This window comes from Medicago sativa, chromosome 5 (assembly GCF_051527215.1).
Source record: "Medicago sativa cultivar Bolivia chromosome 5, Bolivia_mono, whole genome shotgun sequence".
Lineage (NCBI taxonomy): Eukaryota > Viridiplantae > Streptophyta > Magnoliopsida > Fabales > Fabaceae > Medicago > Medicago sativa.
In genome coordinates this window covers 57,911,437-57,937,357 of record NC_140753.1, presented here as the reverse complement: position 1 = coordinate 57,937,357, position 25,921 = coordinate 57,911,437, and the positions used below count along the sequence as shown (strand labels likewise).

The 25,921-nt window shown below is 31.9% G+C and overlaps 1 protein-coding gene and 1 long non-coding RNA gene across 4 annotated transcripts; one reads left to right on the top strand and one right to left on the bottom strand.

Moving 5' to 3' along the window:
• The first annotated feature begins 1,434 nt into the window (after positions 1-1,434).
• Positions 1,435-12,612, top strand: LOC146923438 (cation/H(+) antiporter 15-like). The gene is made up of 3 exons (XM_085708584.1): positions 1,435-2,097; positions 7,453-8,448; positions 11,096-12,612. Exons 1-3 carry the CDS (start codon positions 1,864-1,866, stop codon positions 12,317-12,319), a joined length of 2,454 nt encoding a protein of 817 aa, XP_085564710.1. The 5' UTR covers positions 1,435-1,863; the 3' UTR covers positions 12,320-12,612.
• Positions 12,613-17,266: 4,654 nt separating this feature from the next.
• LOC146923437 (uncharacterized) lies at positions 17,267-25,547 on the bottom strand. 3 transcript variants are annotated; one of them, XR_015009729.1, is made up of 3 exons: positions 25,182-25,547; positions 18,593-24,607; positions 17,267-17,622 (listed from the first exon to the last, which is right to left on the bottom strand). It is a non-coding gene; the product is annotated as an uncharacterized LOC146923437 (long non-coding RNA). The 3 variants fall into 3 exon arrangements; XR_015009730.1 differs by having other exon boundaries at positions 24,411-24,607; positions 25,182-25,544; XR_015009728.1 differs by having other exon boundaries at positions 17,267-24,607.
• Between the last annotated feature and the right edge of the window lie 374 nt (positions 25,548-25,921).

The following is a 25,921-nucleotide window of genomic DNA, read 5'->3' as shown; positions in this document are numbered from 1 at the left end:
GTAACATGGGCTTTACCTAACAATTATACATATGTTACTAATTTTAATCGGTAACATTTTTCTTGTTTTAGTAACAATTTTCAAGTGTTACTTCTTGGACATTTTCTAATTGAGTTATGTACTTGCTCTATATAGAAAATTTGTATTTGGGAGTGGGAGGCTAATCAACCTAATTGTTTCATTATGAAGAGTAATGGAACAACCCAATACATTTTCAAACTCCCAGAAACAGAGTTTCTGTTATATAACGATCTTCAACCTCAATACTTGCTCTAAGCTCTTAGGTAATTACTATTTCATAAGTTTTTCTCTAATTTCCTTTTCCAAAACAATTTCCTCTTGGAATAAATTCCTGCTCCATCTAAAATTTCATTTCTACTACTCTCTTTTGTCTTGCACTGTGTCTCTAACAAAAATAGCTTTATCTTCTGATAAAATAAACTCTGCTAGTTATTCCTAAGGGGGATGCCCTAAAACCATGAGTCATCTAAAAGGAGCAAATATCAATGGCAACCAACAACTAAACAGTGACAAGTAACAAAGACATATCACGATCTAATCTTGCAATTAAGTGTAAATCAAAACCACAATCGAACTAAATAACTACAAGATAAAGAGAGTAGAGAGTATTGGTACAACAATGATCTACATCTTAGGATGAGAACATATCTCCAATCCACTATCAATGAGTCACATTGCAAATTAATACAAATGTTACAACTTATAAAATTAAATAGCTCAATATTGCAATATAATATAGCCTAAATTTCCCTTAAAAAAATAAGGCCTAAATTGTGTTTTTTGAAGAGCCTAAACTGAATTCTAAATTGAGGGTTTTCGCCACTTAACATTTGATATAAATTATTAAATAGCCTATAATTAATACATTAAATTTTAGAGGAATTAATACCATTGGTTTCTTAATGAAGTGATATATTATTATTCATTATATCTTTTTATTAGATAAAAATTTGATTCTTCTTTTATAAACAATCTCAAAAAGTATGTATTACTTTAAACATTTCAAAACTTGATGATTAGTCCACAGAAATAAAATTAAACAAGAGAAAAGACGAAAAGATCACACAACAGTATTATCATGGCCACTTCAGAATAACTTAGTTAGTAGTCTAGTTATTGACTATAAATATACTTTCTTCATAAAGCACACCCAAAATTGGACAACAATATATAGCACATATCATATGAAAATGGTTATTTCATATCAGAATGATGAAAATAATTATCAACCATTAGATTAAAAATGGATGCACGGATACTCCTCAGATCAGGTGAGTCCTGAATCCCGATGTCGGACACATGTCTTGTCCGACACGACACCGTATTTGAACAAAAACAAAACAATAGAGTGAAAAAGTAAAAACATAATGTGAGCTTAAGAAAAAAAAATTGTCACAAAAGTTGTCAAAAAATAGTTATGCAAATATCATTTCTCTAAAAAAGTTGAATTTTATCTACTAAGTTATTTGAAGAAAAAAAAAATGATGCATCTTACCTCTAGTAAAAAAATATATTTAAGGACTTAAGCCCATTAACAGTTCCTACCCAATACCATTAGTTGACTTCTAAAAATATCATCATAGACTAATCACAAAAAAGAACTAATTTTTCCTTAAAAAAAAAAAGAACTAATTTTAAAACCTTACCCATAATTCAGCGTTACCGCTATCAAAATTTAATCAATATACTTCTCACAAAGTTGCATCCTCCAAAAAAATCCAAACATTGTCTTTCACCCTATTTTCTTTGCCTTCCTCTTCGTCAATTCCATGGAGATCAATTAAGTAATTACATATTCTCTTCTCCAAATATATCAAGCTTGATTTGCAGTAATTAGCGTGCATGGCTGCAACAAGCGTAAACGCGAATGTTACCGTTATGCCAAACGGAACAAGGTGGTTATGTGAACACATGGTCAATTATCAAAGATCAAAAGGAATTTTCTTTCATGATAACCCATTTAGTTACACATTGCCAGTGCTATTTGTACAAACCTCTTTAGCTTCTCTTGTGACCACAATTTTACAATTCCTACTTGCACCACTTGGACAGACCAGCTTCGTTCCACAAATACTGGTAATTTATTTAATATTTCTGAAATATGTTTGTTAGAATTGAAATACTAGTTTCTTCTCTCATTCTATTAATGGGAATATGCTGGGAACCTTTATATTTGCGGCAAAATCTGAAAAAAAAATATGGCGGATGGGGATATAATTTGGGTTATGATGTGGTTACGGAGATATCATATTCCTTTATGCTTGCGGTTGTGGGCTGCAATTTAAAACCATGCAAGTAAAAATTAAGATTGATACATTTGCTATTATGATTATATATTTAAATAGAAGTATTGAAACTTCATTGATCATTGATGTATCAAGTTATAAAGTGAATACATTGAAATTAGGTGTTGATCAAATAAGAAAAAAAACATTTCAAAATGATCATTGAAATTGAAAAACAAATACTCATGTCATATTAATTGTTTATCATCATCCAGTTTAGTCTCTGAGATAGTATCTAAGGTACGGTTTGAATTGATGAAATATGATGGAGTGGAGCAGAATGCAGTGAAGTTAAACGGAGAAAATACTGCATTTCATTGTTTGGATATTGAACATAATGGAATATGGATAACAATTTTTACCCTTATTTTAAATACACTTAACATGCAACAACATATTCATAATAGTAAGAAAAAACTTATTCTCCCTATATGATATTTCATATTTTAAATAAATATTACCCTTAAATTATAAAAATATAAACATGAAATGAATCTATATTAGTACAAAGAGAAAGAGAAATGAATCTATATTTAAAGGAAAGGCAAATTAATGCATTAATTTCTAAAATTGAAATTTTAAAGAAAAGGAAAGAACAAAATACTATTAGTTTTCTACATGATATATCATCATATTTTATGAAACTATAGGAAAACAAGGAAATGCAATATTTTTAAGAACTATTGTTCAATTTACCGAAAGGATAATCCTAATTAGTACAAAAGAGAGATGAAATCGAAGAATAATACTAAGCACTACCGATGATCTCAGTCAAGAAAAAATAATAGGAAGAACTATTGTGCTCTATGTTTCATCCCAATACGATTTTAGAAGCTCCTCATCTAACAATAAACATCGAACTTTTTTCACCAATGCTTTACTCATCCTCTCAACAACACCATTTAACTTTACCTTTACCTTTTTACCACAGTGGTAACACTCAACAACTTTCTTGGAACTATTCTGCCTTGATCTCTTACTTGAATACCGGTTCATGATTCCCCCCTTGATTCAGAATATTCTTCAAGAAAAGAGAATCAACAAGAAAATTGAAGAATGCATGACATGAGCTTAAAATGTCCATGATACCATATTATGTGATAAAGAATACAAAATTGATAAATAAAACTGAATTATTGAATCAATGATCTGTGTACAAGTTAGTTACATATGAAGTCTATTTACAGAGCTATCAATCTAACTAGTTAACTTGTCTAACAAGTTACTTGTTGTAACTAACTAGAATCTATTGTAATTGTTGTTCTATGAGGTTGATGAGTTGTCTATATGACTTCTATAACCAGTGAGGAAGGGAAGCACTTGTATCCCTCTATTAGGTATCAACATTGGTTGCAATTTACAATTTATTGTAAATAGGTTTTTTTTCTTTTTTTTTCTTTTTTAAGAGAATTAGTATCAAATTTAGTGTATCGTAACATTATATGTAACTACATCCCTTTCCCTTGTGTGGACTTATTCAAACACTTTAAGCCCCATATAATCCATTTGAATCGAGGAATTCCTGAAAATCAAAGCCGCATTTCCACCAAATTAGACATATATTATTTTTTTTAGACAAAAGAAGAAATATATTAAATAAAAATTTTAGACAAAGGGAGAAATATATTAAATAAAAATAAAAAGATACAGGAGATTATGGGGCATTAGACCTGACCCAGTAAAATCTGTTCCGGAATACATCGTGATAATACAAACCAAGTGGACTAGCCCTAATCAATCCCAACAAAACAAGCATTCATTACGGGTGCCACCAAGAGAACCTGCGTACTGGTGTGAAACCAGGTTACAAAAAAAAATATGAAGATTGAACATCTCTAAGGATAAAAATGGGTTCAAAATTGGCAAATAGTTCGACCGTCAACACAAAACCAAGATCTATGTACGAACAACATCCTGAACAAAGTAGCAAGCATGATAGCTCTTTCGACGATAACAGTCCGAACAAACTCACAAGGACTAAGACAGATAAGAAGTCAGTGCTAGAGTGAAGGTAGTCTTGACGCATTGAGACCTACAAATCTCAACAGACTTTGGACCTCAGAGAATCGAAGAGCACAAGAACACCAACACGACTGGTTTCACAAGAACATACATGTTTAAACCTAGATCGAAAGATAAGTCCAACACATTAGTAACCAAACAACTTTTTTGAGCTAATAGAACAAGAACCTTTCAGGTTTTAAAATCTGAATTGCCACAAAAGATGTCACATATGTTACCACCCAATCTCTTATTAAGAATAGAAACACAAAAACATAAAAACAAACAATATGAAAACAAATAATACGAACACACGCAGGAAAAAAAGACAAAAAATAATTGTGCAAACAGACACCCACCCAAGCACCAAACAACCTCTAATCTCCAGCGCAAACCTTCAGAATTCAACAACCAATCCGAGAAGAGGACCACATTTGAATCTAAAAAACCATGTCGAGAAACTCAAAACAAAATCAGGGGAGACGGTGGCCACTGGTGCTCAGCCCTTAATGAACAACTGCAATGGAGCCGACAATTTAGGGAGAAGAGGTGGTGGCGCCTATGGCAAACACACCACCCATATGATGCTACGTCATATCAAAATGATTTCAATGTGTCGAAGAAGATAAATGTGAGCTGTCATTTGGATATTGAAGGAGAGGAAGAGAGGTTCCTACTGTTTGTTTAAGGCGGTTATGCAAAAAAAAGTGGTGGTGGTAAAAAAAAGTAAGCATTTTCAATTCTAATTTCAAATTGTGAGGCTCTTTGCAGCCTTTTAAATTATCGGCCTCAATGCAAGTCTTTGCATTACCTCTTTTTAACTCGCTAATTATGATCATGAAATAACAATAAGTCAAGTTGTACAAAATAGAGAAAGGAAAGAGAAGGAAAAAAACACAGCCTAATTATAGCAAGTCACACAAACTAACTATACATTGAAAATGATTTTCTGAAAAACGTATTGCAAAGCCACATAATAATCAATATAAATGACGACAAACGACTAACCCAAAGCATATGATGTCAAGATATAAATAAAATCACCTCGAGAAAATTTCACCTCTCACCGGCATCCTTCCATTTCCTTCCATTTTGGCCAATTGTGGAAGAAGAAAGAGAGATAGAGAGAATAATGAATGAGAAACAAAACATAAATTATGAGTGAATAAATGCAAGAATAGGAAATCGTGGTTGTCCTTGATAGATATCTGGGAAATGTACCAAAAACTATCGAAGTAGTAAAAAATATCGATCCACAAGGACTGTGTTAATTTCAATTATAGCAAGCGCGTTATACATTAGGATGTGTAAAGTTTGTATTTGGTTGCCCTAGGCAGAAAAGTTTGGTTTTATCAGACTTAATTAAAATACAAAAAGTGCGAGAGAAAATTATATTGAGATGAATGGTTAAGCCGGTGAATCCGCTATTGCTCTATATGAAAAGTCTACCTCTCTTTATTCTCAATTACTACTCAGTTTTTACGATAAATTAACTAAGTGGTTTTGATCAATCTCTTGACTCAAAACCCTTTCATAAGTTATAACCCTATTAATCTCTTAACTTGATTGAATAACCGCGGAAGCAATATTGGAACGTTAATTCATGTATCATAACCCTCAATTTCCTATCTCTAGGCTCCTAGTGTTGAGTTAAACAAAATTACTATTTCAGGATTAAAAGCTAGGGCTAGTAGTCATTCAATTCCTAATATCAATTCATGTGATTGCAAGAAGCTAGGGCTAGTAGTCATACAAAACAATAACATGAAAAGCAATAAACACAAGTAATTCTGAATAAAAACTGAATAGCATTGATCATAGAGAGAGTTCAACTACAAAATCATATATTACAATAGTTTCATCATGGCTTAACCAAACTAAAGGTTTAGCTACTCATAGCTAAACAATCATAAGAAATAACAAGGGAAAACATACATAAATCTAACCAACGGGGTGTTGGTATGAGATTCAGGGCTCGTTCCTTGGTCTCCTGTCGTCCTTAGTGCTCAAAATCGCAATAATAATCAGTACCCTAACCCTTGCTAGCAGCTGGATATTTATAGAAAGAAATTAGGGTTTAATCTAGAAAAAGCCCATCATCGTGCCACGTTTCGGGACCATCGTGGCACGATGCCTTCATTAATCTGACGTGGCAGCAAGTTCATCAACCAATCGTGGCACGTTGCATTTTCCTTCGTGCCACAAAAATTCCAGAATGTCACCATGAACTCCACATCGTTCCAACGTGCCACGACCAGTTACCAACGTGGCACGTTTGCTTATACTTGGGCAATATTTTCCTGTTTTCTCAAAGTTTCTTCTCTTGAGCTCTTGTTCCTGTTTTGGTTTGATTTCACCATGAATTCATTGCAGTTGACTCTCTAAATGCTATAATAAAGACCTAAATATGACTAAAAAACTAATGTTGATGCACTGTCATCAGTCCTCGGAGAGTGGTTTGAAGTTTGTATCTACGTCCTAGCTCGTGGTTTTCGATGTACAATCTTTCATAGAGAGAAGTTGAAAATGGGAGTGGATTTATTTGAGACTAATAAAGAGAGGAGAATAAAGAGAGATTGAATGTTTGTTTGGTGGTGCAGAGGAAGCATTTTAGGTTTTGTCTTTGTTATGCAGAGGATTAATTCATAAAAGAGGGCTTATAGTTTCTGTTTATTTGTGATGAAGGAAAATTTCCTTTTGTTTGCGACAAAATTAGTGGTTGTATTGTGTTGGACGTAGTTGTTGTTGAGTCTGATTTCAATTTTTTCGGTATTTAAGACCCGAATTTATACATCAAGCGAGGAAAAATTGAATTTTCAAATATTATGTGTCGCAAAGATCAATCCTTTAAATAAATAAAAAACACGAAGAACGATGATGAATTGCTCTTTCAAATACATCTTGGTTTATGTGCTTAATGTAATCCTTGGAAGGTAAAAAATGGTTAAGAAAATTGTTCTTCCAAATGATGATTTGGCAACAACATGTTTAAAAGTTGACACATGAAGATGCTAATTAATTCTTTTGTTTTTGAAATGTATTCATGCTAAAAATGCTAAAACTGAATATTTGGCAACAACAGATTTATATATTATTAAGATATAAAACATGATAGTTAATTATTTTGTTTTTGAAATGTATTCAGGCTGGCTTGATACTTGGACCAACAGTTATCGGGCAAAGTGAGTTCCTAAAAAAATGGCTATTCCCACCAACAACAATCTACATAACCCAGACAATCGCATATTTTGGGTGCATGATGTTCAATTTCTTGATTGGAGTAAAAGTCGACGTAACTGTTATTACAAGATTAGGGAAAAAAGCTTGGACAATTGGAATAGTTTCATTGCTCATCCCACTAATAATGAGCACAATAATCTTGCTTCTTCTACGATTAGTATTAGCCCTAGACCATATTACCTTGAAGTCCTTATTTGCCATAGTATTTGTCTTTTCAACCGGTTCGGTACACACCACCGCGGTCCATTTATCCGATTTAAAGCTGTTAAACACAGAAATAGGTGAAATAGCACTATCTGCATCAATGGTTAATGGAACCGTTTGCTTATTGTGGATTGCTGTAGTAAACACACAAAAACAATCAAAGAAAGACAAATCAATTAATTGGATGACAATTTCTTTTTTCGCTATGGTTGTTATCATAATATGTGTTCTTAGACCCATAATGCTTTGGATGATAAGAAAAACACCAGAAGGAAAACCAATCAAAGAATCATACATAATTTCTGTGTTTTTAATGTTATTGGGCTGTGCATTTTGTGGTGAGTTAATTGGAGAACATTATTTAGTTGGGGCTGTTATTTTAGGTATGGCTGTACCTGATGGACCTCCATTAGGATCAGCATTGGCTGAAAGATTGGATACAATGGTGTCAGCAGTTTACTTGCCATTGTATTTTCTTTATATGTCTGCTAAATTCAAATTTTTTCTAATTGATGCTCGTAGCTTTTTAATAATACAATTTATTGCTATATTTTCAACTTTGGGGAAGGTTGGTGGAACTATGTTGCCTTCAATTTTTTGGAAGATGCCAGCAACTGATGTTCTATCTTTAGGAATACTTATGAGTGCTCATGGCATTACACAATTCATTTTCTTGCAGACTGCTCTAAATCTTAAGGTAAGAATCATTATAACTTTCTTCTCATTTTCAATCATGTATGTGGTTAATTTCCATGAAGAGCAAAATGAGTTTTTATAGTATTCCATATGGTCCTTGTTACGAGAAGATTTTCAAAAAATAAAAGTTTGATTCTATTTATAAGAAAATGTCACAATTTTTACCGTGTAATTATTGTTTAAAAAATACTTACCCCTCAATTAATGTTTTTTGCAAAGACCCGTCAATTAATATTTGTCTTTTTAATATTAGTAAATGTATTTAATGTTTCACAATTTTCTACTCGCTCCGTCTCACAATAATCGTCTCTTTAGCATTTTTTCTTTTTCTCAAAATAATCGTCACTTTAGAATATCAACACAACATTTATTATTTTTTTTCCATTATTATACCCTTATTTATTGAATTTCATTAGGGATGGAAAAATGGGCCAACCCGCCCCGCCCCGCCATTCCCCGTCAATAACCGGGCTGAACGGGGCGGGTCAATTAGAGAAATAGGGTTGAAAATCTTATCCCACTCCGTTTTATGGCAGACCGACGGGTTGGCAGGTTGACTCGTCGATGTTTTTTTTTTAAAATTATTAATTAAATCTTCAAATAAACAATGTAAAAATATATAAATTTAAAGCCAATTGAAAGAAATCTAAATATATAATTTATGAATCCACTAAAAATATATAAATAATTATTCAAACATATAAATTACATGTTCTAAAATTCTATAATTAATCAATAAGACATTGAAAAGAAAAACTTCATGAGTTATAAATTAACTAATTGTTAAAAATATAAGGCTAAAATCATAAACCAAAAGTGATAAAATTAATTGAATTTTTTCCCCAATGTATGAAGGTGAAATTGGAAAATTGATTGTGACTTATAAATTAAAAGAAGTGAAAAACAGAGTGTTTTTTTTAACATATCAACCCAACGAGCCAACCCGCCCCGTCCCATCGCCGTCCCGCTTTTTAGCGGGTTAGGCGGAGCGGGCAACCTACTTGTGGCAGGTTCTCAAACCACCCCGCTAAAAATAGCGGGTTAAACGGGCCAACTCGACGGGTTCAATCCATTTAGCCATCCCTAAATTTCATCCAACTTAACTACTCCACTTACTACAATTAATAAAGGTAATTTAGTAAATGATATTAATTTTACCATTGAAATAAACACAATTAATCATTTCCTTAATAATCGTGTGCAAACCGTAAACCACTATAATTTAGGTTGTATTTGCAAAAAGGGTTTGTCTAACATACATGTGCAATATTGCCCATGTTAAAACAACTATTGAAGAAAAAAAACAACTACTCCCTCCGTTTCACAATACTTGTCCATTTTGGAGAATAATATTGTTTCACTTTACTTCTCGCTTTCAAGTTTCAATGCAACATTAATTATTGGTTTATCAATAATACCCTTACCTATTTATTGTAAAGAAAGAAATAATAGAATGAAATAATAAATGAGTAAGGGTATTATAGAAAAAACACAAAAAATTTCATCAAAAATGACAACATTTATTTGATTCCTTAGTATGCGTAATTTCTTCAAAATGGACAAGTATTGTGAAACGGAGGGAGTATTTATTATAAAGTTATACATTTAAATACAAAATATACAAGTTCCAATGCAAAGTTATTATTTAAAACTTCTTAATATGTGGAAATTTGCGTAGTTACTATTTAAAACTTCTTAACATGTGCAAATTTGCACATGATGTAAAAACCCAAATTGTTGCATTGGTTTTGATATTATTTTTTTTACCATCAAATTTGATAAATTTTTTCTTTCGCTCTAATTTATCAAATGTAGATCTATTTTTATTTTTAAATTCACAATATCTACTTCAAATCATTCAACGTCGCATCATCAAATCGAGTTCTACATCATTAATGAATGAAAAATGCTAAATACAGCGAAAAAAAAAAAATTCGCGAAAGTATAACGAACGAGGAAGAACGGTCTAAAAGTTGGCAAATTATACAAATATAAGGCACTTCAGTAAACTTCTAGCATGCTATTGTGTCTCTAGAAGGCACTTCAATGAAATCCACCATAATTATTAATCTAAATTATGAAAGAGCTTTTGTCATATGCTTGAGCAGGTATGGAACGGTGAGGTGTTTCTGAAGTTGACACGTTGAGTGTATATAAAACTTGTTAATTGTACATACAATACATTATAGTGTGGTTTAACATACATGCGTTGAATAAAGTGTGGACAATTAAATATTGTCATCTCCTTCAAAAAAAAATTAAATATTGTCATCTGCAGTTAGAAAAAGAAAAAGTTCGTGAGTTTGTCGGGAAAATAACTCTCGCGATGTATAGCATCCCTCTTAATGAATATGACAAATTGATAAATTTTGAATTTTGTAAAGGAATGCAACTAAAAATTCGGATTTATGGATTCATTCATAAATGGATTGAGCAAAGACTCGTTTGAGTTAAACCTAATAAATTCTTTAGAGAATAAATTAGAGTGAGAATGATACTTTATGACTAAATTGACAGTTTACTTGAAAGTAATGATAATGTAATGAGTGCAATGATGTCAATCAATAATAGCTACATATTTTTTTTTTTTTTTAGATATGAATAATAGCTACATATTTGAATGTGAATATATATGTGATTTGTTGCAGATTATAAATGAAAAATCAAATGCAAGTGGGTTGATAGCTTTAATATGGTTAACAGGAGCCGCAACACCCATTGTGAAATTCCTATATGATCCATCTAAGAGGTACTTATCCTTGAATAGAAGAAGAACCATTGAACAATCAACTTCAGATAGTGAACTACGTCTCATGGCATGTATACACAGTCAAGAAAACACACCATCCATTATCAATCTTCTTGAAATGTCAAACCCTTCATTGCAAAATCCTATTTGTTTCTATGTCCTACATCTTATTCAACTTAGAGGAAGAGTATCACCAGTTTTCATAGATCATCAACCAGAATGCAACAAGGAGAATGCACCGCATTCGGCGAGTTATTCACAACACATAATAAATGCGTTTAGATCGTATGAGCAACAAAATTCGAACAATGTGGTTGTGAAACTCTTCACATCGATTTCTCCTTATGAGACAATGCATAATGAGATATGTATGCAAGTTGCCGAAAAGAGGGTTTGTTTGTTGATTCTTCCTTTTCATAAACGGTGGATTCCAAATGGGTCTTCAGAGTCAGCAGCCCCGATTCGTGCATTAAATCGTCATCTTCTTAGAACAGCACCTTGTTCTGTTGGGATATTAATCGAACGCGGCACATTGAGTAGGAATAATCCTCTAACTAGTGTTTCATATTTTAGTGTTGGAATGGTTTTTATAGAAGGTGAGGACGATCGCGAAGCGTTAGCATACGCGATGCGAATGGCGCATCACCCGAACGTAAGGATCACATTGGTTCGAATAATGGAGCCTCGAAAGAAAAATAGGAACTTGATCAACAGGGATCCGGACGGCGACTTGATTCATAGGTTTAAAGTGGATTGTATTCAAATTAAACGTCATGATTATAAAGAGGAAATAGCAAGAGATAGTATTGAATTGATAAATGTTATAAGGTCACTTGATGGTTGTTTTGATTTGGTTTTGGTTGGTAGAAGACATGCAAGTGAGTCAAATTTGTTTAGTGGAATGTCTGAATGGAATGAGTATCCAGAACTTGGTTCTATTGGAGACATGTTAGTGGCTTCAGATTCTACTTTTGATGGTTCTGTTTTGGTGATTCAACAACAAAAGAGGTCAGGGGTTGGTTATCATGATTTGAATCTAGATTCTGGTATGATCAAAACAAAGCAAGAAACCCTAACCATTGTGGAAGTACCTCGTGATAGAAAGGTGTGGCCAATTATTTAATCAACTATGTTATTTAGACACAAAAACCGACACAGCATACAAATGATTGGTAACGTCGGATCAAAGTAAATGAGTGGAAACTATATGATGTTGATGTCAGATTTTGTGTAAAGAAACATTAATATATGGGGTTAATAGTCACTGTATATACTAGGATCATAAAATAGGGAGAAAAAAAATACTAGGGACATGTACATTGGACATCATGTATAGTTCACTTTTATTATTCATGATAGTTATTTTGTTAATACTTAGTTGAGAAGCATAGAATGAGAACATGATATTCCTTCTTGGACGTTTTCTAATTCATTTCTCTATTTGATCCAAACAAAAATTTGTATATAGGATTGGGAGGCTAATAAACCTATTTAGTTCATTAAATTTAAATAGAGAAGATGGAAACTTGTCTTCCTATAACTTTAGATTTGATTCATTTTCACTTCGGACAAATTTTTCAAATTTTCAAATTTCACCAATTCAACAAGACCACATCGTAATATTTATTCGGCTTAAATAACAAAAAGGTCCCTATAAGTTCGCGCGTTTTTGGTTTTAGTCCCTGTAATTTATTTCTTGCAAGACAGCCCTTGTAATTACATAACATTTTCACATTCGTCCCTGCCGTCCGTTTCTGTTAATAAAGCGTTGTGCTGGCTAACGGAGGCTTATGTGGCTTTAGTTGATGATTGGGGTTAGTATAGGGAGTAAAACCAAAAACGTATTTTTAAAAGCAGTATTTCCATCTTCTTCTCTCTCTCTCTCTCTCTCTCTCTCTCTCTCTCTCTCTCTCTCTCTCTCTCTCTCTCTCTCTCTCTCTCTTTCTCTGTTCTTTCCTCCTTCTTCTTCCTCTCTTTGTCTCTGAATTTTAAAAGTTTGTGTGATTCTGAGATGACAGGGTGTTGTTTGCTTGAGTAGTGGCTTGAACTTGAGTCTCATGGATTTGGGAAGCATCATGGTTTGGTAACTAATTCTGAGTATCAACAATGTTGTGTGTCTGAGCTTGTGCAAGCATACTTTCATCAGTGTAGCTAGATTGAACTTGAGAAAATTAAAACCAAGATGAAAAACCAAATTACAACAGAGGAAGAGACCTGCTAACTTAATTTTTATATGTTATAACATATAAAAATTTTAGTTAGTTTCGGCTGCTTTCGTTTTTGTTACACTTTACACAATTTCTGAAACCTGATATTTTTATATCATCTGTGACAAAATTATTAGTATTTCCCGGTGTTGTATTTGACTCGATATTGTACTCTATTGACTGGTTTGTTTGACATGCCACATTACTTTTAGAGGACACTCCAACTTAAATTGAAGCAAATTTATATTTATTTTTTTTGTTGCAAGATTGTAAATTTGAACCTGAAAACTTCTTTTTACCCAATTAAACTTAATACATGCTATACGGTTTTCTGATGCTTGATAATATGTTTTAGTCTTTTTCAACGTTAAGCATTGCTTTATTAACAGCAAAGTTGAGCTGCTGCAAATTGAGGGAATTGAAACTCATCTTGCCCAAGAAACTTGATTAGAAAAGCAGAAACAAAATAACACAACTGAACAGCCACAAGTAAATCTTAACACATTTCCAAACATCTTATTCACAATCGGAGTTTTATATCACAAGTAACTCTGGCTTCAGAGGAAGAAGAAGGAAAGAACAGAAACATCTTATTCAAAAATTAATTATTACGTTTTTTTAATTTAGTCCCTGTGTAAAAATGCGTTTTTGGTTTTAGTCCCTATACTAACACTAGTCATCAACTAAAGCCACATTACCAAGTGCCACATACGCCTTCGTTAGCCAACACAACGTTTTTTTAACAGAAACGGACGGTAGGGACGAATGTGAAAACGTTATGTAATTACAAGGGTTGTCTCACAAGAAAAAAAATTACAGGGACTAAAACAAAAAACGCGCAAACTTACAGGGACCTTTTTCTTATTTAAGCCTATTTTTTCTTTAAATTTCACCACTTCGGATAAATTTAAAAAAAAAAAAAATTCACTTCACCATTCTTAGATCTATTACCGATTACGTTACCAAGGGCCCTACTTTAAAAAAAAATCCATTCGGCTTTAGTTTCTATAATCCAAACAGAGTTTGCATGTGTTCGGATTATAGAATCCAAAACATACTTATATATAAGTATCAATTATAATCTCTCTCATTTCAACATTTGTGAATTTTTTTTTTGAGGGACATTTGTGAAATTTTTAAAAACAAACAAAAGACAAAGTAAAGAAGATGAAAACATGTCAAATGAGATAAAATATCACCAAAGAAAAAAAATAAATAAAATAAAAGCAATGAAAATATTTGTCGTATTTTTCTAAGAATATAAAAAATGGGTATAAATGGTGGAATTTTGGATTTTGAGGAGTGGAGTCCCATATGAAGTTTCTTATACGGAAGTCTTGATCCTTTATTTTGTTTATCTGATTTTGTGGGAAAGTAATTCGGACCAATCTGATCAAGTAGACTGAAAACCAAATTTTCGACTTTGACACAGTCGGAAAAACTAACAATGACCTAAAACACAAGGATGAGGGTTAGAATGATTAGTATGGTCCTTAAACTGACTATCCATGTTACAAAAAGACTCAATATCAGTGTTCCACAAATTGAATGTTAACTCGTAAACTCGCCCGATCTTGCGTTTTTAGGTGCCAAAAACGTGTTAACTTGGAGGTAAACTCGGTTTTTGGTGAAATCAAAATGGTTGACGAGTTTGACCGAGTTAACACGTGTTAAACTCAGTATACTCATGTAAATCAAGGTAAACTCGACAGAGTTTACAAGTTTATGTTTAAAAAAACACTTTTTTATTATATTTTGGGCCATTTTTTTTTGGCCCATTTTTTTTTGTCCAAACCCAATTCTTTTTTTCAAGCCAAGGTACTGAAATTAATGTTGAAGTGATTTCAAGCCATGTATTTGGTTCTAATATTTGAAAACTCTTTATCATATGAAGAAGAATTTGATGAAGTTGGAGATGAAGACACCAACGATAATGATGTTATGAAACTTTAGAAGGATTGAACTTTTGAAGCAATTAACTAGTTTTTTTTTTTGACGGAACTCGTTTTTTTTTTTGGATAGGTTTATTAACAGCTTCAGAAACTTGTGAAACTTGCTTTTTTGGATGGTTTAGAGTCTTACGAAACTTATGATTTTGCAAGTTAATTTTGTATCTTGATGTTAACTTGAACACAACTCTTCTTTATTATGGTGGTTATGTGTACTTTGTCTTTATAATTATGTCATATTTTGTAGGAGAATGTTAAACTAGTGCCCTTGGGGCATTGGTTAAAGTACTAAAATAAGCAACATTACAACAGATTAAAGTTGTGTAATTGTTGCTAAGTCAAAGATAAAAACTTGTATTTACATGACAAATTTTCTACTAATGTATTCTTTAACCATTGCCCTTAGGACACTGGTTAGCAAAACTCTATTTTGTATTATTGACCTATTTGCAATATTATATTAGCTTACATATGTCATGTATATAATAAATTTTATATAATTTTAATTTTAGTCAAACTCGTACGAGTTTACGATTCGAGTTTACGTAGGTAAAACGAGTTGAGGTAAACTCTCGAGTTGTAATGTGCTAGTAGGTTTCACATTATATAATCTTTTTCCCTTAATTCTTAGCATAAGAGGGGTGTTTAGGGGGTGTTTGATTTTATAATTCAAAAAACCAAGGAGCACACCCTATTTTTTCCATTGATTAGGTCCTACACGAAATTGTATCAAATTGTTGGAAACATGTGATGGTATAAAGTATTGCAATTCTAGTTTTTATTCATAACTATTTGTTCCTAATGGTTTTTGTATATTGATCACATATAAACTAATTTCAAATATCAATTGACTATTAGTTCTAACTATTGAATTGGATCTAATAATTATGGTTAATCTAACGCGTTAGTGTAGGGATAGACGAATGTTACATTATGCCATATAAATTAACATTCATATAAAACCTTCAACGATTGCAAACTTACTTCAGGCATTAGGGTGTTGTAGCTTTAGAAGAGTGTTCTAAATCAAGGAATTGATCATAACTATTATGCTAATTTGTAGTGAAACTAAAAGAATTTATAAAGCATAGGTGCAATTTACCCAACAATGAGAGACAAAAGATTCAAAAGACCTGATCAATTTCCTAAAAATTTGTTTTCAACTTTTATCATAATTTTTCTTTTAGTTTATGTGTTAATATCAAACCAATTGCCATATGCAACCCCTCATTTTCAATACATCCTTAATAATAATAATAATAATAATAATAATAATAATAATAATAATAATAATAATAATAATAATAATAATAATAATAATAATAATAATAATAATAATAATAATAATAATAATAATAATAATAATAATAATAATAATAATAATAATAATAATAATAATAATAATAATAATAATAATAATAATAATAATAATAATAATAATAATAATAATAATAATAATAATAATAATAATAATAATAATAATAATAATAATAATAATAATAATAATAATAATAATAATAATAATAATAATAATAATAATAATAATAATAATAATAATAATAATAATAATAATAATAATAATAATAATAATAATAATAATAATAATAATAATAATAATAATAATAATAATAATAATAATAATAATAATAATAATAATAATAATAATAATAATAATAATAATAATAATAATAATAATAATAATAATAATAATAATAATAATAATAATAATAATAATAATAATAATAATAATAATAATAATAATAATAATAATAATAATAATAATAATAATAATAATAATAATAATAATAATAATAATAATAATAATAATAATAATAATAATAATAATAATAATAATAATAATAATAATAATAATAATAGTAATAGTAATAATAATAGTAATAGTAATAGTAATAGTAATAGTAATAATACATTTGTTGAGCATAACTTTATTTGATTATTACTTGATAGCTTTTAATGCACTTGCTAAGTAACTATCAATCTCTTAGACTGTAACACCTATACTAAACTTATCTAGAATATTTAGCATGTGCATTAAATTTAGTACTGGATACAATAAAATTACAATAATAAAAATTTTCTCTGAACAAATTATAATACTACTCGTCGAATGCCTCTGAAATAGTATCACTGATGTGTACAAATTACACACAAATGATAAACATAAACTGATACAGGACGAGTAAAAATAATCATTCAGCCTCTTTTGTTGTCTCCTCACGAAGAATCCTGCTTGCGAGCCACTTGTGCCTCTGAAATACAAATAAAAGGGATTGGGGTGAGACAGAATGTCTCAGTGAGTTCCACCTATCCTAGGCTGTAGGCAATCTCAGGGAACCTAGGATCGCCATCTGTTTCTAAACTCAACCCAATTCGGGTTTATACAATTTCTTGATGCATAACTGAGCGATCAGGGAATAACTAGGATCGCGGTCTAAAATACTGATATAATCCTGATACTAATGCTCAAATCATAATTATAATCATAATGTCTGTCATATTATGTTAGAACTGTTAGCGTTGAACAAACAATATTATCTGAGTTGATTTTACAGAATAAACTCAGGTGGAGTAACCCTGGAATTTATTCCACTGCTAACCGGTATAATTCCAACTGGCGGGAACCCAACCGACGGGGATACCAGACTCCTCTTGTCGTTGTGTGGTCATCCTTATGGATAGTGCCCATTCCAACTGGCGGGAACCTTTCGTATGCAACTGGCGGGATAGCAAAAGCCACGACTTAAACATGTTTTAATATTATAACCTGAACTGATTTCTTATAAATATGAATTAATCTCAACTCCACAACTAACGGGGAGTTAGAGAGTCATAACTTAACTGATTTTTGATAACTGAGTTAATCCTCAACTCCACTACTAACGGGGAGCTAGAGAGGAATAACTTATCTTAACTGATTTTCTTACAATGATAATATTTCTGAATATGATAATAAAGACTAAGTGAATCTCGTCTTTAACTTGTAATTAATCTGATAATTCTAATATTTTCCTGTGTCTAATCATACTAACCTATTTTGGTTCTAGGCATATCTTTGTCATATTCCATTCCTAAAGGTTATAAATAATTTCTCATGCCCTGATAAATTTATATTGACATAAGACTCTAATATATAAATTAATAAGCTAGAGTAAATAAATTAATGTAGTTTCATGGAGAATTAAACTACCCAAGGTGGGGTTTCTATCTAAAGGAACTCACCGTGAATCACTCCCAGAAATGGCAAAACAACTTATCCACAATCTGCAGCTTTTTCTATCTCCAAAACTCCATAATCTCTTTTCCAAGATAGCTTATCCCTCTACTTATAGGTCTTGTCTTTTCCTAAACAGTCCAAACCACTTGTGACATACTCCTACTTCATAAACCATAATATAGAAAAAATTCCCATTACTATTTAAGCCCTATGAACCACTTACTTCAAAAAACCCTTATCCCTATTTAAGTCCAAACCACTTACTTCATACTCCTACTTCAAAAAACCCTGCAACAGAAGTACATCGTTTGGCTATTTAAGCACTTCCAAAACAGCTTAATTACCATTTAACCACTTTTATCATTACTAGAACAGATTATAATTTTACCATTACACATATACCAGTTTAACATATCTCTTCTAAGCTGTTCATCACAAAATAATACCTGAAACAAGTCAAATTCCAACTTAACCTCTTATCCAAACAGCTTCTCTCTACCAACTTATGACTTCTATCAAATTGATTTCGAACCAACCTTTAACGCAACAGTTCCAACATGTATAATCAGCCCTATGATCCACTTATACATCAGTTTGAATTCACGATTTAGTCATTTAAGGAATTTTGCTCAAAACAGCTTAACTGGCAGGTTATGACCTCTAAACAATTCAATTTCAATTCAAATTTTCCAGAATCAAAACATACATGTATACACAACTCATGTCCCATTTCTACAGCAATCATAACATGCTAACTTCAAAAATCAATTATGGAAGTTTTTGGAACAACTTATGGCTTTTAGCTTCTAGCTTTTCATGCCAAACAACAACAACAACAACAATACAAATTCTACTAACAGCCCTTACCTCAAACTTCTTGCCAAGCCAAAACCTTAGCTCTTGTGTCTTGCCTTAATCTTGATTACACTTGCCTCCAATACACTTTAACCTCTGAAACCCATGCCATAAGTTTCTTGTATGAACTTCTCAGAAAAGGATAAGAGAAAGTTTGAGTTGTCAAAAGGTTCCATTCTACCATAATTCATGAAAAACACTAAAACTTAATGATTACATGGAGAAGTGATAATTTTTGGTGGACTTGGGAAGAAGAAGGAAAGGGGCGTGAGTTAGGGAGAAGAAGAGGAAGAAAAATCTGATTTTGGTGAGAGAGAATGTGGTAGAAAAGTGTAGAAAATTTCTAGATATATTGTTTTATATACCCCACTTAGGGAAATTGACTATTATACCGCTTTTCCACATTCTCTTAACTTGGCTTATCTGATAACATGTCGTAAAAGTTTTAAGCGAAATATTACATTTCTCGCAGTCCATTAGAATAATATGATTTGGTCTGGAAAGTCTTATGTGCAATTACCATTTTGCCCTCACTTAAGTCTCAAGTATAAATATAACTGACACAATTAATTGACAGTGTTTTTGAGCGGGGTATTACACTCTACCCCCCTTAAAGAAATTTCGTCCTCGAAATTTGGAGTTTACTTGAGAATAAATGCAGTTAATTCTTTTGCATTTCAAATCCCAAATTCCCATGTAACTTTATCATCAGGAGAACCCTTCCATATCACCTTATTAATGGAAATCTTCCTGTTCCTTAGAGATTTGACACCACGATCAACAATATGCTCCGGACTTAATTTCCAATATATACTTGTTACTAACTGATTCTTCCTGTCCAATTCAAGTATTGGTTTCCATTGTTACACAAGGTTTCTTGACTACATAACCATGAATACAGACTTGCTTTCATTGATGGATTGAAATTAATTTCACAACATGGTTTTCAGTCTCATAAGTCGAAAAAAAAATTCGATAATAAGCTCCTTATAAATCTGACTTAAGTTATTAATACTTGTTTACCTTCATTGAATTCTGGAAAAATTTCATACGTTTATTGGAGTAACACTTTTATCGACTCCGTTGATTTTTATATCTTCTTGAATGGATCCAACCTTTGAGTGGTCCTTCATATTACAACTAATTTTAAATAAATATTTTTTGAACTATGCCCCACATAACATAATAATAATCATACCATATTCCGTATAAGATCGTCCATACTCGGAACAATATTTGTCGTTAAGTTTATTCCAACGAATGTAAGAACTGTTTCAACTTTCTGCATTATTTAACATATAATTAAGATGTGTTACTTCTGATATCTGTTACGTTCTCTGAAATGAATTCAAACATGGTACTACCTCAAACATCTGATGGAAGTACTAACTGAAGAGTACAATCCATAAGTCATATCTAAATGCAAAATGTACCAACTGATGAGTACATTAAATACAATTCTTATTTGAGTAGTAGTGCACTGACTGACGAGTACACAATACACGAGGTAGTACAACTGATAGCTTAAAACATGACATATATTTGTAGTCATCCGACTTTGCTTCATTTATACTAAGCTTTCAACATTCTTAAATCGATCAGAATACATCATCATCATGTTAAAATAAATAGGATCTGTAATCATGGATTTTCTCGTGAACTTATTTTTTTTTTCTTTCCAAAATATACATTCCATTCTCGAGCAACATTGTTCTAGCTATTACTATGAGGAACATACTATCCCAAACTTTCCTATAATTTTACATTCATGACTTAAATTTGTATTGTTCCATACAGTATGTCACGGATGATTTTCCTAACTGGTGTGACATCATTCTTTTCTTCAGCTCCAGAAATATGGAGTTTGATTTCCCGAACTTCTCAACTAAAATTGTGTTCGAGCATCCGCATTCATGTTTTGAGTAGTATCTTCCACTCAGCTACCTGTTACTATACTTGATATTTTGGGATGGTGCTTCAAATCAAAATTAAACTCTTCTAGATATAACATTCATATTTGTTGTCTCATACTTAACTCTTATCCAGCTAAACTGGTACTTTTAATTCATTCTTCGAGGTTACATACTAAAGGTGATTCCAATTTTCTTCGATTTAACGAGGTAAGAACACTTTTGTCCTACTCTTACTATCATCCTCTTCAACTACTTGAACTTTTAATATCTTTGAATTATGCGGTTTGGAAAATTCCTTAATTCGTCTCTTATAGTTTCCCATGAATATCTCATTCAAAGTCTTAAACTTTTGCATATTATGTTACTTCTTGCTGATTAATATCTCGCTGCGCTACTCTGATTTATTAGTTCACTTCGCTTAGGCGTACTGCTCCAACCATACTGTAAATTTCTCCATCTCATTACTACATGTTATGAACATGGGGCTAACTCTACACTTCTTGCTATTTCGAGCACCGACTTATAATCACTGACGAGTCATCTTCAAATACTGCAATTTTTTCTTTAAACATGCACTACATACTTGTTCTCGCAAAGTGTTCCTTGAATGATTCCCACATTCACATTATTTATGAACTAAAACATACTTGAATATTTGAGGCTTATTTCCATTTAGTTTGTTCTTGTTTGTAATGACAGTTACACTTACGATCTCCTCTAAAATAACTTCGACTCCCAAAATTCAATTTTGTTAACAAAATCATTATTTTGGTTTTCAAGACACTTGCATAAGAAAAATCATCAGATAAAAATGTTTAACTCCTCAATACTTTACTTCGTTCTTAACTCTTTCACACTAGCGACAATCTTTCCTGTAGCAGAACCTTAAAATAATTTTCAAATTCAAAAATCTTGATTAATCCTTAACACATAAACTTATTTTATTCATGCGTTAACACATTATGTTGAAAGAATTTGACATTACTCGTCTATTAGTTTACTAAACTCTGGGAGCTTATCATTAAATCATTATTTTCTATTTCAATCGAAAATTACATCTCGTATCTGACCATCATTGAGATCGCTTTTCCATTCACTGCTATACTGGTGTTTATTAATCCAAAACAACTTAATAACCCATGTTAAATGATGGGGGGTCTATTACAATTCCCTTAGAGTACAACTCTCGTTAACTTAACTTCTCTGCAATTCTTTGCCAAGAATAATACATATGAAACATACTTTGATCCATAAAAGATCTTTCCACTACTATTTATTCATCCTTCTTATCTCTTATGCTGCATAGCATTTTCACTTCCTGATTCAAATTCCTCTTCTGATCTCGCAATCTTAATTACGCCTTACTTATGCTTCTTATATTGCGGCTCATGTTAAGGTTACAATCATTCCTTAATAATCCTGAATCTTACTTCTTCGGTATCCACATAAAAGTGTCGTTCAACAATATCATAGTATTTCGTCTTAATCTTAACATTTCTCTTATGTCCTCGAAAAATCTTCAACTTCACAGTTTATCAGCCACCATCTGACGTCAAATACTTCCTTATCAAAATCCACTATAAAACCTGACACCCGGACCTTCCTCCTTCATACGCTTCATTCCTCTGCTTCATTCCTCCGAGGTCCTATTCAGCTCTCAGACATTTGTTATAACCGTCATATACTAGTCTGAGTTGATCAGGCACAGGTAGATATGACATTTAGAATAAACATCCGGAACCCAATGGTCCCACTGCATTTTATTGAATTCTAATGATCAAAGGCATGATCTGAATCGACCTTCTCTGATACCAAATTGTAACACCCATACTAAACTTATCTGGAATATTTAGCATGTGCGTTAAATTTAGTACTGGATACATTAAAATTAAAATAATAAAAATTTTCTCTGAACAAATTATAATACTACTCGTCGAATGCCTCTGAAATAGTATCACTGATGTGTGCAAATTACATACAAATGATAAACATAAACTGATACAGGACGAGTAAAAATAATCATTCAGCCTATTTTGTTGTCTCATCACGAAGAATCCTGCTTGCGCGCCACCAGTGCCTCTAAAATAAAAATAAAAGGGATTTGGGTGAGACATAATGTCTCAGTGAGTTCCACCTATCCTAGGCTGTAGGCAATCTCAGGGAACCTAGGATCGCCATCTGTTTCTAAACTCAACCCAATTCGGGTTTATACAATTTCTTGATGCATAACTAAGCGATCAGGGGATAACTAGGATCGCTGCCTAAAATACTGATATAATCCTGATACTAATGCTCAAATCATAATCATAATTATAATCATAATCTCTGTCATATTATGTAAGAACTGTTAGCGTTGAACAAACAATATTATCTGAGTTGATTTTAGAGAATAAACCCAGGTGGAGTAACCTTGGAATTTATTCCAATGCTAACCGGTATAATTGCAACTGGCGGGAACCCAACTGACGGGGATAACGGACTCCTCTTGTCGTCGTGTGGTCATCCTTACGGAACCTTTCGTATCCAATTGGCGGGAACCTTTCGTATCCAATTGGCGGGATATCGAAAGCCACGACTTAAACATGTTTTAATATTATAACCTGAACTGATTTCTTATAAATATGAATTAATCTCAACTCCACTACTAACGGGGAGTTAGAGAGTCATAACTTAACTGATTTCTGATAACTGAGTTAATCCTCAACTCCACTACTAACGGGTAGCTAGAGAGGAATAACTTATCTTAACTGATTTTCTTACAATGATAATATTTCTGCATATGATAATAAAGACGAAGTGAATCTCGTCTTTAACTTGTAATTAATCTAATAATTCTAATATTTTCCTGTGTCTAATCATACTAACCTATTCTAGTTCTAGGCATATCGTTGTCATATTCCATTCCTAAAGGTTATAAATAATTTCCCATGCCCTGATAAATTTATATTGATATAAGAAACTAATATATAAATTAATAAGCTAGAATAAATAAATTAATGTAGTTTCATGGAGAATTAAACTACCCAAGGTGGGGATTCTATCTAAAGGATCTCACCGTGAATCACTCCTAGAAATGGCAAAACAACTTATCCACAATCTGCAGCTTTCGCTATCTCCAAAACTCCATAATCTCTTTTCCAAAATAGCTTATCCCTTGACTTATAGGTCTTGCCTTTTCGTAAACAGTCCAAACCACTTGTGACATACTCCTACTTCATAAACCAGAATATACAAAAATTCTCATTTCAGTCCCTGCAACAGAAGTACACCGTTTGGCTATTTAAGCACTTCCAAAACAGTTTAATTACCATTTAACCACTTTTATCATTACTAGAACATATTATAATTTTACCATTACACATATACCAGTTTAACATATCTCTCCTAAGCTGTTCATCACAAAATAATACCTGAAACAAGTCAAATTCCAACTTAACCTCTTATTCAAACAGCTTCTCTACCAACTTATGACTTCTATCAAATTAATTTCGACCCAACCTTTAACACAGTAGTTCCAACATGTATAATCAGCCCTACGATCCACTTATACATCAGTTTGAATTCACGATTTAGTCATTTAAGGAATTTTGCTCAAAACAGCTTAACTGGCAGGTTATGACCTCTAAACAATTCAATTTCAATTCAAATTTTCCAGAATCAAAACATACATGTATACACAACTCATGTCCCATTTCTACAGCAATCATAACATGCTAACTTCAAAAATCAATTATGGAAGTTTTTGGAACAGTTTATGGCTTTTAGCTTCTAGCTTTTCATGCCAAACAACAACAACAACAATACAAATTCTACTAACAGCCCTTACCTCAAACTTCTTGCCAAGCCAAAACCCTAGCTCTTGTGTCTTGCCTTAATCTTGATTACACTTGCCTCCAATACATTTTAACCTCTTAAACCCATGCCATAAGTTTCTTGTATGAACTTCTCAGAAAAGGATAAGAGAAAGATTGAGTTGTCAAAAGGTTCCATTCTACCATAATTCATGAAAAACACTAAAACTTAATGATTACGTGGAGAAGTGATAATTTTTGGTGGACTTGGGAAGAAGAAGGAAAGGAGCGTGAGTTAGGGAGAAGAAGAGGAAGAAAAATCTGATTTTGGTGAGAGAGAATGTGGTAGAAAAGTGTAGAAAATTTCTAGATATTTTGTTTTATATACCCCACTTAGGGAAATTGACCATTATACCCCTTTTCCACGTTCTCTTAACTTAGCTTATCTGATAACATGTCGTAAAAGTTTTAAGCGAAATATTACATTTCTCGCAGTCCATTAGAATAATATGATTTGGTCCGAAAAGTCTTATGTGCAATTACCATTTTGCCCTCACTTAAGTCTCAAGTATAAATATAACTGACACAATTAATTGACAGTGTTTTTGAGCGGGTTATTACATAGACCATCCACAATGCAGCACCCCATTTAGGTATTTAAACGGATCCTGACTATACACGTCATTGGTTTTATAATTAAGTAACTATCAATCTCAAACATATTGATATCTCTACATTTCTGATTTTTATTATATAAACCTTTAATACTTATATC

What these genes read in the sequence shown, in the direction of transcription:
- LOC146923438 (XM_085708584.1), top strand. Translation starts at nt 1,864, where the DNA reads ATGGCTGCAACAAGCGTAAACGCGAATGTTACCGTTATGCCAAACGGA. An exon ending in GCTTCGTTCCACAAATACTG is followed by an intron (nt 2,098 to 7,452) that starts GTAATTTATTTA and finishes AAATGTATTCAG; the next exon opens with GCTGGCTTGATACTTGGACC. An exon ending in AGACTGCTCTAAATCTTAAG is followed by an intron (nt 8,449 to 11,095) that starts GTAAGAATCATT and finishes GATTTGTTGCAG; the next exon opens with ATTATAAATGAAAAATCAAA.